We start from the raw sequence: 13,935 nt of genomic DNA on the forward strand, positions 1-13,935 counted from the left end.
CAGACCAATGGGTGTAAAGTTTGATTACTAATAAACCCACCCACCCTTAACCAACACAACCACCCACTAAACCCATCTCAAAAACACACAAGGCAAAAACTTCTTTAGAAATTTTATCTTATTAAATGGCCACCACACCACATTAACAATTAACAGTTTGCATGGATTCACATATAATTACAATATGGAACAAGGTACACTTGATCATCTCTGTCATTTGAAAATTGCCTATCACAAGGTCTGTAATATAACAAATCATTTACAGAGATCACTGAGAAAACCTCATTTTTCTCCTCAATGCCAAATGCATTTAAATGCTCATCAAAAAAAAACATTTGAGACTTTACAAATCAAAAGATAGCCATTTCTGTCTTTAACAATGATACTGTCAATCCTGTTGAACAAGGGCATCTCATTTTCAACTCCAGTTATCACATACATCCCAACTTGATACTCTGTGCCATAGTTTTTGATCCAGGAAGTGGTGGAAACAGATGACTCATCAAACACTTCATTCAGCACCTCTCCACCCTCTATACTGCTGACCGGGACTTCTAAGATAGGACCAAACTGTAATCTCTGAAAAGTAAAGTTCTCAAAATGAAATGCCAACTGAGCCTGGTGTTTCTTAACTAGAGTCTTAGCAATATTTTTGAAGTTTTTTACAGATTTCTTAAAAAAATTGTGCTTCCCTTCAAACCGCATACACCAAATGTGTATTAGTGGCCCAATTCTTCTAATAGCGCTGGGGTAGTGGATCATATGGTGATGTTTGGGAATGAGATTGTGCTCTGGGAAGATGGATTTAAAAAGGGTGTGATGTTCAAAAATGAGATGTTTCAAATAACAAGTCAATCCATGAGATACAGTGGGTGAAAACACAATGTTAACAATTTGAATTAAAAGGAGTAACAATTGCCAACAGGTATCCTCTCTTTCAACCAAATCTCCAAATATCAGTGGGGCATTGCGGAGAAGGCACCAAGACTGAATAGCATTGAGTCCAAGATCTTTGCTGTTGTCATCAAGCTTAAGCCCACTTGGCCTGTTGTTTCTTTGAGTATACCCATAATTAAAGCTATGGATTCTTTCAGACAACGAACTCAGGGATATTGAATTTTTGATCAGATACTGAAACACAAGCTTTAACTCATATTGCACCACTCCCTCTAACAGGTCATGCATTATGTCCAAAGCATAATTGTTTGACGAATGGAAAAACTGGAGGGAATTGAGTGGACAGTCTCGTTTGACACCAAATGTTGATTTCAAAGCAGGATTTTCCTGGATAACACGAACATGCTCTTTATGAAGATCTTTTGTACGTAGGGTTAAACCTGGGTGATCTTCAGTGAAAACTGACTGATATTCCCTTTTTTCAGTTAAACATAACCTACAGCAGTATGTCGCACTGAATGATTCGACGAAACCAAAGAGTGCATGTAGAGCTAAATTGTCTCCTGTGACCTGAATGACTGAACCCTTCACAGGTGTAGCTAAAAAGGGCAACTGTATTCCTTCAGTCTCCAGAATCTTTAAATCATCGATAAGTGGCTTCAAAATTGGCTCAAATCCATATTTCTTAAGGTCCTCTGAGTGAAAAAGAGCAACAACGTGAATATTCATTAACACAGAATTGAGCTTTGGTGATAAATTTCTCAAAACAAAATAAACACATCCAAGTTTGTGCACTCCCTTTTTTGATCCTAGAGCATTAGCCGTCTCTATTTCATCATAGTAGAGTTGGATCTGAAGAGCATGTTCGTGGTGAGAAAATAAACTATGATTTTTAAAGTAGGACCCATCACTTATATCTCTGTATAATCCCTCCTGGTGTGGTTTTACTTCTTTGAAACTGTTACAGAGTTCCTTGTTACTAAACATTGATGAGAGAGACCCACGGATAGGCACATACATGAACTTATCATTGACTGGAACTTGCCTATATGTGCCTGTTCTTCTGTCTCTTCTTACATCAAAACGGACACCCAGAACATGCTCTACAGGCTCTACTATATTCCATTTCTTTTCAAAATGCCTCATCCTTTTAGATTCTGTGTTCAGACACGAAAAAGGGTTTTCTAGTTGATCAAAACAACTCTCAACTCTCTCCAAAGTTTCTCTTGATGCATCAGAAGACAAACAATTAACAACAGCTTCCTTTGCGTGAGCATGAACATCATTAACCAGTTCCTCTATTGAATTAACTAGATACTGCACAGTGCTCTCTGGAACACCTGAGGCTTGAACCTGAGCAATAACAGAGCTGCACATGTCCCGAATATGTTTCTTTTCAACAGGAACATGTGTAGTAACCTTCACAGGAGGATCCACATTCACTGGTGTGGAAGGTCCAGCCACAGCCTCAAATTCGAAACTGGTGACAGGATCTGGATCAAAGCAGTCTTTATGCACTCGAGAAAGGTGACGTTGGTAACCAGAATACGTACAAAAAGTGTTAAAACAACCAGGTTCTCCACAGTTCAATCGCAGAGACTTTGCGGGATACAATCCATGCTGAAACTTCAAATGTCTAAATAACATTGAACATCTGGTGTGGTGTAGTTTACAAAGGTAACATGTGTACATTTCTGGTCAAAATGTACAGTCTTCAAACCTCACAGTGAAGAAGTCTTGCTCTTATTTCTTTTACCCTGGGACTTTCTTTCACTTTGCCGACGTCAATGCCATACACAGTGGTTTGGATGAAGATGAAGAAGCTGGACAGGGCATCATCATACGACACAGCAAAAGCATAATGCGCCTTGAAAAGCTCATCAAAGGCAGCAACTGGGGTCTGCATCCTGCAGGGAATGGCCTTCTGGTCCAGGATGATGTAGAAGTCCTGGATGCAGCTGCTTCTTTCTCCAACACCGAGCAGAAAGGGCTGTTTAAGGCCAGTTTCTTTAAGGAAGGTCTCCATGCTTGATCCCACCTGTCAGTGAAAAAGTGAGGGTGAGTGATGTTTTTACTCAAGCCATTTGAATTAATGTGTGACTGACTGTATGAATGGATGTCTGACCCCACGAGTGAGTGAGTGAGTGTGATTAAATGTTTTTTACTCAAGTCATTTTAATAATGTGCTACTGACTATATGAATGGATGCCTGACCCTGTGACTGAGTGAGTGTGATGAAATGTTTTTTACTCAAGTCATTTTAATAATGTGCTACTGACTATATGAATGGATGCCTGACCCTGTGACTGAGTGAGTGTGATGAAATGCTTTTTACTCAAGGCATTTTAATTCATGGGCGAATGAATGCATGAATGGATGTGAACAATACACAACTTGATGAATTAATGATGAATTCAAGGCATGGATTGATGAATGTACACAACATTAATTTATTTTTGTGTGATAAATGGATGTATTACTTTTAAAAACTATTTAACTGCATCTAAAGAATTACAATGTCATATTGGGTCCTGAAAACCTTGCTTTGGTGATGTACAGTCCTAAGAAAATACCTTCATGAACTTGATCAGGCGTCGAGTAGCCTCCGACGCACTCATCTTGCCACTCTTCTTGCCTTTAACTGTTGGAGGCAGGAGGTGAAGCAGAAGCAGGATGGCAGCCATCTCAGAATCCCACTCCTCAGAATGCCAAACTGCATAAATAGAAGAGACATATTGGGGCATCAGTTACAGTTCAGTTTTCTTTAAAGGTGCACTGTGTAATATTTTAGCTGTTTCAAGAATTCATGCTGCCCATTCATAAATGTTACATTTTTCACAAATACACACCACCACCATCTACAAAGTAATTGTAAGTATTCATTATGACTGGAAAAATTGCACTTTTCATACATGAAAAGGTGAATCTTCTCCATTATCCGCCATTTTGAATGTCCAGAAATACACCATTTTAGCGGCAAAACTTACTGTACTTTGGTCATACTAGTAAATATCAGTTCATTATTTAGTAAATATTCATGAAAAGATCAAATTTGGCAGTAGACAACCGTTACAATGAGCAGCATAGTTACAATACCTACTCTGGTCACATCCTACACAGTGCACCTTTAATTACATGATGGATTGAATATGGTTAGCAGTAAGATGCAGTGTGTACAAACATAATTTGTAGTAAAGGGGAGAAAGACATGAGGACACAACAATGTCCTATTTTCTTTTTGCACTGAAAGCATGAGTAATCTACTGTATCTACTATTCAGTGGGCTATATACACATATGCTACTTCCTGAACTTGAGTTTGCTCCTGGTTTCCTGTCTTACATTACTGTATTTGACCATAGTTGTAATGTCAGACACACCTGGATTAATCAGTTGGTTCAATAATGCAAGACAGGAAACCAGGAGCAGCCTCAAGTTCAGGTAGTAATGGATGTGTGCAGATTATTAAAATCATGAAGCCTGTTAACACTTACCACCATCATCAGACTCTTGTTGTGCAGACAGAAGCAGCTCATCAACAACCGGACTCGGAGTTAGGTTCTTGCAGCAATCTGCGATGACTCTCGGTTTGAAAAAGGTTGGCCACTTGGAGAGGAATTTACCAGACACCTCCTCACCAAAGATCATTGAGAAGTCTTGGTCGATCTTAAAACAGAAAAGATGAAGTGGAAGAGAACACAGTTGCCATGGCACCATGGGCATCAATTAAACAGTCAAGCAAAATAAGGCAACCACAAAATTGACAGGAATGCATTTTATGCTTACCAAGCCAGGTGTATCTAAGAATCTGGGAAAGAGGTCGAGGACAGTAGAGGCACTTTCTGGGTCTTGAATGACTCTTTGTCTGTGCTGGAATGTGGCCTTCATCTTATTTCTGACAAGGATTGCATCACTTGAGTGTTTCATCGCCGATATGGCTTCCTTGCATTCATCCCCAGTCAACTGCTTCTCATCTGAATGGATACTGCGTGGAGTCTTGGGGCCCTCTTGGAAAGTTGTCTTGGATTTCTTGCGGTCTTGAGTAGAGGTCCGCTGAACAGTTTTCAGCCTCCACGCTAGATACCCGGAACCACTCTGATGATCATAAAAATGTTCCTGTTGATAAAGAAAAACAGAGACTCATACCACCTGGGGAAAAAAAAACTCCAGGAAAACCTTTTAAAAGACCGCAGTGAGAACGACAGATGAGGGATGCCACACCCAGGACTGGCAGACTTGCTATTGACAAAAAAGTTCTACAAATATACACAGATTATACTAGGATGCATTATGGTTTGCACTCACATAGCCATTCTTGGAATCTGGGTCACTCAATTTTGGGAACAGTGTTGTAATCCCAAGTGCATAGAGGTTCCGCACATTTACTGGAGGTACCCTCCTAGGAAGAAAGAGATCACCAAAAATGGCAAATTTCATTCATGAGTACTTGTTATTAAAGTTAACCCATTGATGCCAGATGATGCATAGCGCAACATTGACCCTAGTGTCTGGAGATGCATTATGCAGCATTCGGGGTTATGGGTGCAAGAACAGGATCTTGACTTTTAAATGCAATTAATTTCATGTTTTTTTATGTGCTAGGGACACTGAGATATTTAGGTTTTTGTAGGTTTACAGCACATTTTCCCAAAGGGGCTACGGCATTTAGCAGGCGTTTTTTTGCAGGTGCTTTAGGCATCAATGGGTTAAGCAGAACGTAAAAAAAATTAGGATGAATAAATTCTGCAATAATACAAAAATAAATGAATATCAGATAACATCAGCTTAGTAAAATAAACAGCTCAATTAAAACTGAAGAGCAAAAGGAATAGCTGAGTAAAAATAAAAACTAATGAGAAATTTAAACAACCACAATCCGATATTGCAAGTGCATTTACTTACCCATGGTACTCCACCATATCTGCCACAAGAATGTTGACCATCTTCCTTCTTGTAACATCACTGATGGTGCTTGTTTTCTTGTACTCTTCTAGTATTTCTTTCCCACTGGCCTTTGAACACAGAGCATCTCTAACAATCTGAAACAACAATTGCATATCATTCACACTGCAAGTACAGTAGGTATTTCATCTGATGTAACAGTTGTTTGGCATGAGAAATAAGAATTAGCCATCATAGCAGAGCATCTGCAGTCCAACACCATAGAGGAAGAACATAACAGTAGAGTTGACACTGCAATTCATGACGGCACATGCACCCTCCCATCTTGTGTAGGTAGTGTAGGCACATTCAGTCAATGCAAATCAATGGAGAACATGCCAAACTCAAAAAATTGACTAAAACTGTGTGAATATGAAGTAACACATTAATCAAAGACCAGATTTGAAATGTCAGGCTAAATATGTACTTAAATCATATGAGTCGACAAAATACATTTAAAAATCAAATTATAAAAATCATGTAGATATTTAGCAACACTCTTCAACTATTGTCCTTGCATAGCGTGTTGATGGACATTTTTCACATTATTAAGCCATTTTTGAGAGATGAGCCTCCTTCTCCATTCATTTCCATTTCTCAGGTCTACCTCCAAAAAATGGCTGCCACGGACTGCCGTGAAAAGGGGGCGGGATCCACTCTAGTGTTATGTTCTACCTCTATGTCCAACACCTACTGAAGTTACAGTACTAATATTCTTATTGTGAAACTTTAATATAAGGCTCGACATTGGTCTAATTGACATCAGGGTCAATAGCATTTGGTTAACTTACATCTCTTGCAACATTGCCATCCAGGGGCCCTTCAATCAGCTGTCTTCTCCGAGTCTTTGTAGATTCCAGTATCACTGTTGAGTCAGTACCTGATGATGACCCTTGGGACACACATGATGGTGATGGTGACCAGTCAGATGAAGATGAGCCCTCTAAGAACGTCACATCAGTAGGGATACCTAAGAAAAAATATAGCATTGTGACAATTGACAATCCTGCTCCTGCTTTCCGGTCTTACATTCTTGGACAAACTGATTAATCCAGGTGTGTTTGATCTCACAACTATGTTCAAACACACCTGGATTAATCAGTTTGTCCAATAATGTAAGGCAGGAAAAAAGGTAGTGAATGTGTGCTGTGCATATAGCCTAGTGACCAAGACAGGAAATATGTTACAGCTCAATTTACCTTTTGTAGAAAACAAACAAAACATAACAATTAATAACATCTATAAGTCTGCAATCACTTACCATTACATTCCTCTGCCTTGAAAAACACCCCTGATGACTTTAAGAGTTCATCAAATATGTCTGAATCCACTTCCACATTAGATGAATCCTTCAGCCTCAAAGAAGTAGAATCTGGCAAATTGAATTTCGCCAGCACTGAAACACAAGAAACTGTCAATAAGCAAGGTTTGGGAACAACAACCATGCCTTGAGCAAAGCTGATGGACTATAAATACTATGGGGTTAGTGGGAAATATAATTGTCATCTGCAGTTTCCAACAAAGACACTGTAAAACCTTCAAAGCACAAATAAACATGACAGTCAAATTAGCCTAACAGTTACCTGCTTGCAAAAACTGGGAGTAACTGTACTCCTCCTCGGCCTGTGGTACCCTGACCCATTTGCTGACTCCATTATATTCTACAGGAACCAGCATGTTGCTTTAAAGACAAAAATGGCATTACTTGAGGTAGTCCTAAGTTCTTACATTTACAGTGATCCTCGCCCTGGTGTGAGGAGGAGGGTGACTGAACACTACAATTACAGTACAGACAACGTGACACTGACCCTGATGAAGGAATGTGAAGTAAAAATTTAGTTACTGTAAAAAAAACCCTTTTCCTGTGTTTTGTGAACGAATATTTGAGGGAACTGTAAGATATAGTAGGCTTGACAACATGCATGAGAGCTTCCCATCCGATGCACACTTGTCAAGGCTAACTTTTTTAACCAAGTCAACTCTTACCGAGGGTCTGCAAGTTGCAACGCGCAAGACACCTCGAACTAACTCTCTTTGTGTGGAAAACGTTTAACATGATCAGACAGGCACAGACCACGGTTTCATAAAGGTACTTATTAGTTCTAGTTCAATATTATGGAGCACCGAGCATAGACGCTCAACTGGGTCGCGCTCACAACAACAGCTAGAGTTGATATACGGGTGACGTGTTGTCAATGTTCTAGCTTTAACCTCTTAACCTCCTTAATGGCCTGTTTTTGCCATTTTCCGCCTGAATTTTACACACAAATCTTGAGGCCTTATACTCAAACAGGATATAAAGTAGAGACAGTTTCATGAAGTATTGTTATTTAAAAGCCTTTGAAGTTTTATTAGAAATACTTAAAGATGTTGAAATGGATCCCCAGTGGTCAGAATATGATAAAAACAACAAAAAAAATCTAGGCGCTTTTCAAAATTTTTATTTTAAATTCATGTTTTAGAGCCTATAACTTGGTCAGTTCTTGTGGTCATATACATTTTTTATTTAAACTTGTTCCATTAGTGGTCTACTTTCACTCTGTAAAATTTGGAATTAAAAGGTCTTATAGTTTAAAAGATATTGCACCTAGAGTAAATAATAAACTTTCAGCAAAGAACAGGCCTATTCTGACATAAAGCCTTTAAAAAACGAGACTGACTACCTTTCCTGTACTAAATGGGCCTAACACGCTCTCTACAGGGCCATAGAATAAGCCAGAAGTGTGAAGTCTCGGAGAAAAGTCTCTCTGATTAGTCCAAGGCTGGACACAGCTGTTAAATTCGGCCTGACTCCTGACTCCATTTCTCCGTCTCTGATTGGCCGAAAGGTCTGAGTGACGACTCAGTTTCTAGGTAGGAATCAGGAAGCGTTGGAACGGTTTCGCTTGGACTTACGGCTGAATTTATATGAATTAATTAGTGAAGGCATTAATAAGATCATCCGCCGCTTTTTGGGAGCGCTCATTACGCTTCCCTGAGGATTTCTACAGACTGGAGAGGAGTATCAGGTCGAGTTTGGTGATGAATTGAAGCTCTCAGTCTGCTGTACGGGGTGAGTGTTATTGTTTCTCTCTGAGCCGCTGGGGCGGGGGGAGGGGCTCCTCAGCGCGCCGCTCTCAGAGTTTTCTTTCTTTTTAATCTGGAGTTTAAAAAACGTACTATTTGCTTGTAACTCAGTAACGGTACACTTTAGAGAGGAAAGACTCATATCTCCGTAATCCTGAGAGTCTACCCGTTCATTTGATGTATATCTTAGCCCCCGTTGGTAAACTATGTCGTTATGAAAAATATGAATGTTCATATCATAACTCATATTTTTTCATAAAAACTTTTCTGCAAGGTATATTGACACTGGAATATTTAATATTTGAGAATATATAAAGATAAAATGACCTAGAGCTTGTCTATATTGACCCTACAGTAACTCAGATAACCACAAGCAAATATTTTTTTAATAATTTATGCGGATTTCTGGCCCGCCGGCGGGCCAAGGCGTGTTAAGAGGTTAATCATTCATGAAAATACGCGACACGCGTCCCTTACCGGTTCAATATGAGGCGCATGATTTAACTACCATGACGGTTCCGTATTTCGAGGGATGGGTGGCAAGCATAGCAGACCCAAAAGCCGATGTGTTATCAATAAACGTTCATAGGAAACCAAAAATGTATCAGTTAACCCAACACCAAATATACCAAACTAGCCACATAGCCCTACTTACACCGTGCGTTGCACATGTGAAATGTCGACATACAACAGTCCAATCGAGTACAGCATTTTCAATCCATCCATATTACACAAAAATCCTTCCCATATGAACACCATATTTTATTTGAGGGACTTTTGTTTCCTAAACACTGGTCCAGTGCAGCGTTTGCCAGCTAGCATGCTAAGCTAAAGTTAGTCAAGTTAATTCGCTTTGCTACCCAGCAGACAAAATCAACCATAAAACGGTTATATCAATCCCAAAGTGACACTTTTATCGACCAAAACGTAACTTACCATAGAAAGGAGAGATTTTCACGACGAAGTATGGCTGAGTGCCGCTGCTGCTGCTGCTGCTGAGAGTGTCCCACGCCACTCCAGCAGGCGATTCAAAGGGTGGGTGTGGCCAATCTAACGAGTCACAGTGTAAATTCAGAGATATTCTCATAACGACAGATATTAACTCTGACACTATTTGGGACTGACTCCCGAGGAAGTTAATATTGATCAATTCTGAGTAAAATTACTAGTAACCCCTTCTAATTTACACCAACCCTGAAAAATTAACACTGGCACATTTGCTGTGTGGTTGCAGTGGTGGTGCTAAGCGGTTCCTGTGGTTTTGCTAAGTAGATGCTCTGATTTTGCTTAGTGGTTGCTGTCGAAGTAGTTCCAAAGTCATTGCTGTTGTATTCCTAAGTAGTTGCTGTGGTATTCCAAAGTCATTGCTGTGGCATTTCTAAATGGTTGCCGTGGTTTCCCTAAGTAGTTGCTGTGAACAGTGGTTGCTGTGGTTTTGCTAAGTGGTTGCAGTGGTATTTCAAAGTGATTGCTATGGTATTTTAAATTGGTTGCTGTGGTATTCCTGAATGATTGCTGTGGTTTTGCTAAAAGGTTACTTTTGTATTACTAAGTGGTTGCAGTGGTGGTGCTAAGCGGTTCCTGTGGTTTTGCTAAGTAGATGCTGTGATTTTGCTTAGTGGTTGCTGTCGAATGCCTAAGTAGTTCCAAAGTCATTGCTGTTGTATTCTTAAGTAGTTGCTGTGGTATTTCTATTTAATCATTGCTGGGGAATTCCTAAGTGGTTGCTGTGGTATTCCAAAGCCAATTGCTGTGGTATTTCTAAATGGTTGCTGTGGTTTCCTTAAGTAGTTGCTGTGATGTTAAGTGGTTGCTGTGATGTTGCTAAGTGGTTGCTGTGGTTTTGCTAAGTGGTTGCAGTACTATTTTGAAGTGATGCTATGGTATTTCAAAGTGGTTGCTGTGGTATTGCTAAATAATTACTGTGGTATTACTAAGTGGTTGCTATGGTATTTCTAAGTTTGCCCTTAGGTGTGAAAATAGACTGGCAGTGGGGTGTAAGATAGCAATGAGAATCACGACACACCCTGCACAGAGTGTAAATAGGGCCCTTAATCTGATTTTACAGCTTTTTAAACATTTAAATGCATTTATTAATGCCTTAGACTTCCAAAGTTCAAAACTGATGGAATGCAACATTGTGTAATTTTGTAAAATCTGAGCCTGTTAAATATTTTACAGCATCAGATGCTTTAAAATCAGGTGAATGAGGTGAAGCAAGGGTGTTAAGTGCTTGCAATGGTATTACAGTTGGCTGCTATGGTGTTGCTACAGTGGTTGCTAAATAGTTGCCGATTATTTTGCTATAAAATTGCCCCCAAAAATTGATAAATGGCACATTGTAATACATACAGCTAATAGTCCCAGCTTTTACTGATTCTGAGCTCTGCAGAGGTGTTAGTGTTTTTACCAGAAAGAAAAAAAACTTGCTCTGCAAAACGGCACTGAGGCCATTCGTCCATAAAATGGGAACCATAGATTCCCAGTGTCCCTGCGGGGGAGGCTGAAGTTAGGCCTGACAGCATGATGGTGTCATCCTGACCCGCTGACGTCGAGCTGTTGAGCTCTTAGTGTTATAGCCATTGAGCCACAGGAACTGCTGTTCTTCAATGGCCCACTTTACACCTGGTCATGTCATGTGTGCTGAGTACTGGAATTATTGGTGTAAAGGCATTGTCCACACTTTTCTATTTTTAAGGAAATTGTTGCAAAAATAAGAAAGAAATTGATATAAAATAGGGTAAAAGTTACCAGGAACGATAAATGATTAAAAGGCATGTACTAATTCTCTTAATTAAACACGAGTGTGGTTAATTTTGGGCATAACGTAAAATAAACCAATCAGTGTGTTACTAGCCATTCCCTTTAAGAGCAAAATGTTCTCTGACGTGCGTTTGTATTTTAAAAGTGCGGCACTTTTTCCGCATCTCAGCAGAGGAAACTGATCTGCTCGTTCACACTGTGAAGATACACCAGCAGCTCATTTAATAAGAGAACAGCAATGATATTTTATTCTTTATTCTGTTTATTGTTAAAGTAAAAGCTGAATTTGCACTGCAGTGTGTTTAGTTGTGTGTGTAACTAGCAGGGGTATACAAATGTTAAGCATGGCTAAGATAGGATTGGGTGGCTGACTGTTGACTGTTGTCAGGGTTTTAATCAGTCACCTGTATTTCCTATCGCCAAGATAGAAACTTTACCTGAACACACCTCACTTCCATTTATTCCTAGGTGTAAAAATAGACTGTTTACTGGGTGTAAGAGAGCAAAGAACATTGTGACACATCTTGCACAGGGTGTACAATAGGGACCATATACTGATATGGGCAATATTTATTAAAGTACACATAGAGAAGCAGTGTGTTGAACACATATGTTAAAGAGATGCTTTGGCATGGAGTTGTAGAGGTTCCTAATGACGTCCTATGGTAATCCATCTTGTACAGTTCAAATATTCTTAGACAGTTGATTGATTCAACAAAAATAAATTAAGTAAAGTTTACTAAAAGAAAGGATTGATTAAACAAAAATAAATGAAGTAAAGTTTACTAAAATAAAGGATTGATTCAGCAAAAATAAATGAAGTAAAGTTTAATAAAATAAAGGATTGATTCAACACAAATAAATGAAGTAAAGTTTACTAAAAGAAAGAATTGATTCAGTAAAAATAAATGAAGTAAAGTTTACTAAAAGAAAGGGCTGACTGAAGTTCAGTTCACTTATTCACTCTATGTAACATTTAAGTCTTGATACTGAGTTTAAGTTACTTACATTTATCTGAAATTAAATTTATTTTAATAATAATAATTTACTCATAAGTTTTTTTAGTGCAGATAAGACTTTCCAGTCCCCAGTGTTTGTGTGCTAGATTAAATCCTAAATTCTGTGTTCCACATTCTGAACACTGAATGACATCACATTTTAGACCAGCACCTTATGACACAACAAAAGATGCAGAGAAACGATAAAAGAACAAAACGAGAGCAGTATGAGATTTTTCATGCATTTATTAATAAAATACATCCAACACCCAATCCCCCTGTGAGTAAAAGTGGCTGCCCCCTTCCTTTCAGTAGCTGGTTGCATGTCCTTTGGCCATAACTCCAATCAAACACTTTCCACAGTTGTTAATTAGTGTCTTTCAACAATGTGGACAGTACTTGGGATTCTGCTTAAAGTCAATGAGTTTTGTAGACCTTCAAGCTGGAATTACACATTTCAAGTCCTGCTGTTTTAACAAGGGGTTGGGTCAGAAAAACCCTTTTTTTTGCAGTAAAATGACTTATTTACGCTTTGAAATCTCCTATAGGACATTTGGAGAACCTGCCTGTTCACTTTCTCTCTACTCCACTTAATAATTCCAGATCAGTAACAGGAATCAAACCAAAATCAAAAATCTGTAGGTTTGAAAATAGATGTAAAATCTAGACAAACAGAAAAAAACTAAAGGTTTGGAGGTTTGAACTGTTTATATTCAGTTTAGGAAAGAGCCAATTTTATGATTGTATTCATTATATTTTGACATTAGCAGATTTACTTACATTAAAAAAAATCAATTTAAATTACAATTAAAATTTGTAGTTATGTTCCTTATCAAACATGGAACCTTTTTTGTAATGCTTGAATATAAATGTTCAACATTTGCGTGTGTAATATCAGGCAAAAAAAAAAAAAAATCTGGCCTGTTAAGGGGTTAAAGGAGAACTCTGGTGTAAAATGGACTCCGTTCTCCCACAGTGTTCTGAGATCCATTTATTAAACATTACATTTATAAACATTATCAAACAACCTCTGCATGATGTGTCACAATGCTCATTGCTATCTTCCACCTTCCACCTGCATTATTTAAATAGTGACAGAGCTAACAAATATATCTCCGCCAATGGGTGTGGTTTCAAAATTAGGTGTGTTCAAGGTAATTTCTCCCATATTGCTAACTTGGCAAAAGAAAACACAGGTGCACCACTGACTGAAGTCAACCTAGACAACAGTCAGATGCTGGTTCATTGCTAACTTGGCAACATATGCAGTG

General features: G+C 38.7%; 1 protein-coding gene across 1 annotated transcript; it reads right to left on the reverse strand.

The window, feature by feature from the left end:
* Nucleotides 1-421: 421 nt before the first annotated feature.
* Nucleotides 422-9,897, reverse strand: LOC111192627 (uncharacterized). The gene is made up of 10 exons (XM_049475539.1): nt 9,840-9,897; nt 7,421-7,518; nt 7,099-7,233; nt 6,629-6,807; nt 5,799-5,935; nt 5,202-5,295; nt 4,683-5,012; nt 4,391-4,562; nt 3,471-3,610; nt 422-2,935 (listed from the first exon to the last, which is right to left on the reverse strand). The coding sequence occupies exons 2-10, from the start codon at nt 7,512-7,514 to the stop codon at nt 2,612-2,614; spliced, it is 1,605 nt and encodes a 534-aa protein (XP_049331496.1). The 5' UTR covers nt 7,515-7,518; nt 9,840-9,897; the 3' UTR covers nt 422-2,611.
* Nucleotides 9,898-13,935: the final 4,038 nt, after the last annotated feature.

This window comes from Astyanax mexicanus, chromosome 3 (assembly GCF_023375975.1).
Source record: "Astyanax mexicanus isolate ESR-SI-001 chromosome 3, AstMex3_surface, whole genome shotgun sequence".
NCBI classification, from domain to species: domain Eukaryota; kingdom Metazoa; phylum Chordata; class Actinopteri; order Characiformes; family Acestrorhamphidae; genus Astyanax; species Astyanax mexicanus.

Coding starts and splice junctions, on each gene's coding strand:
- LOC111192627 (XM_049475539.1), bottom strand. CDS start 7,514: ATGCTGGTTCCTGTAGAATATAATGGAGTCAGCAAATGGGTCAGGGTA. Junction 5,296..5,798: donor GATATGGTGGAGTACCATGG/GTAAGTAAATGC, acceptor CTTTCTTCCTAG/GAGGGTACCTCCAGTAAATG. Junction 3,611..4,390: donor ACAAGAGTCTGATGATGGTG/GTAAGTGTTAAC, acceptor CTATTTATGCAG/TTTGGCATTCTGAGGAGTGG.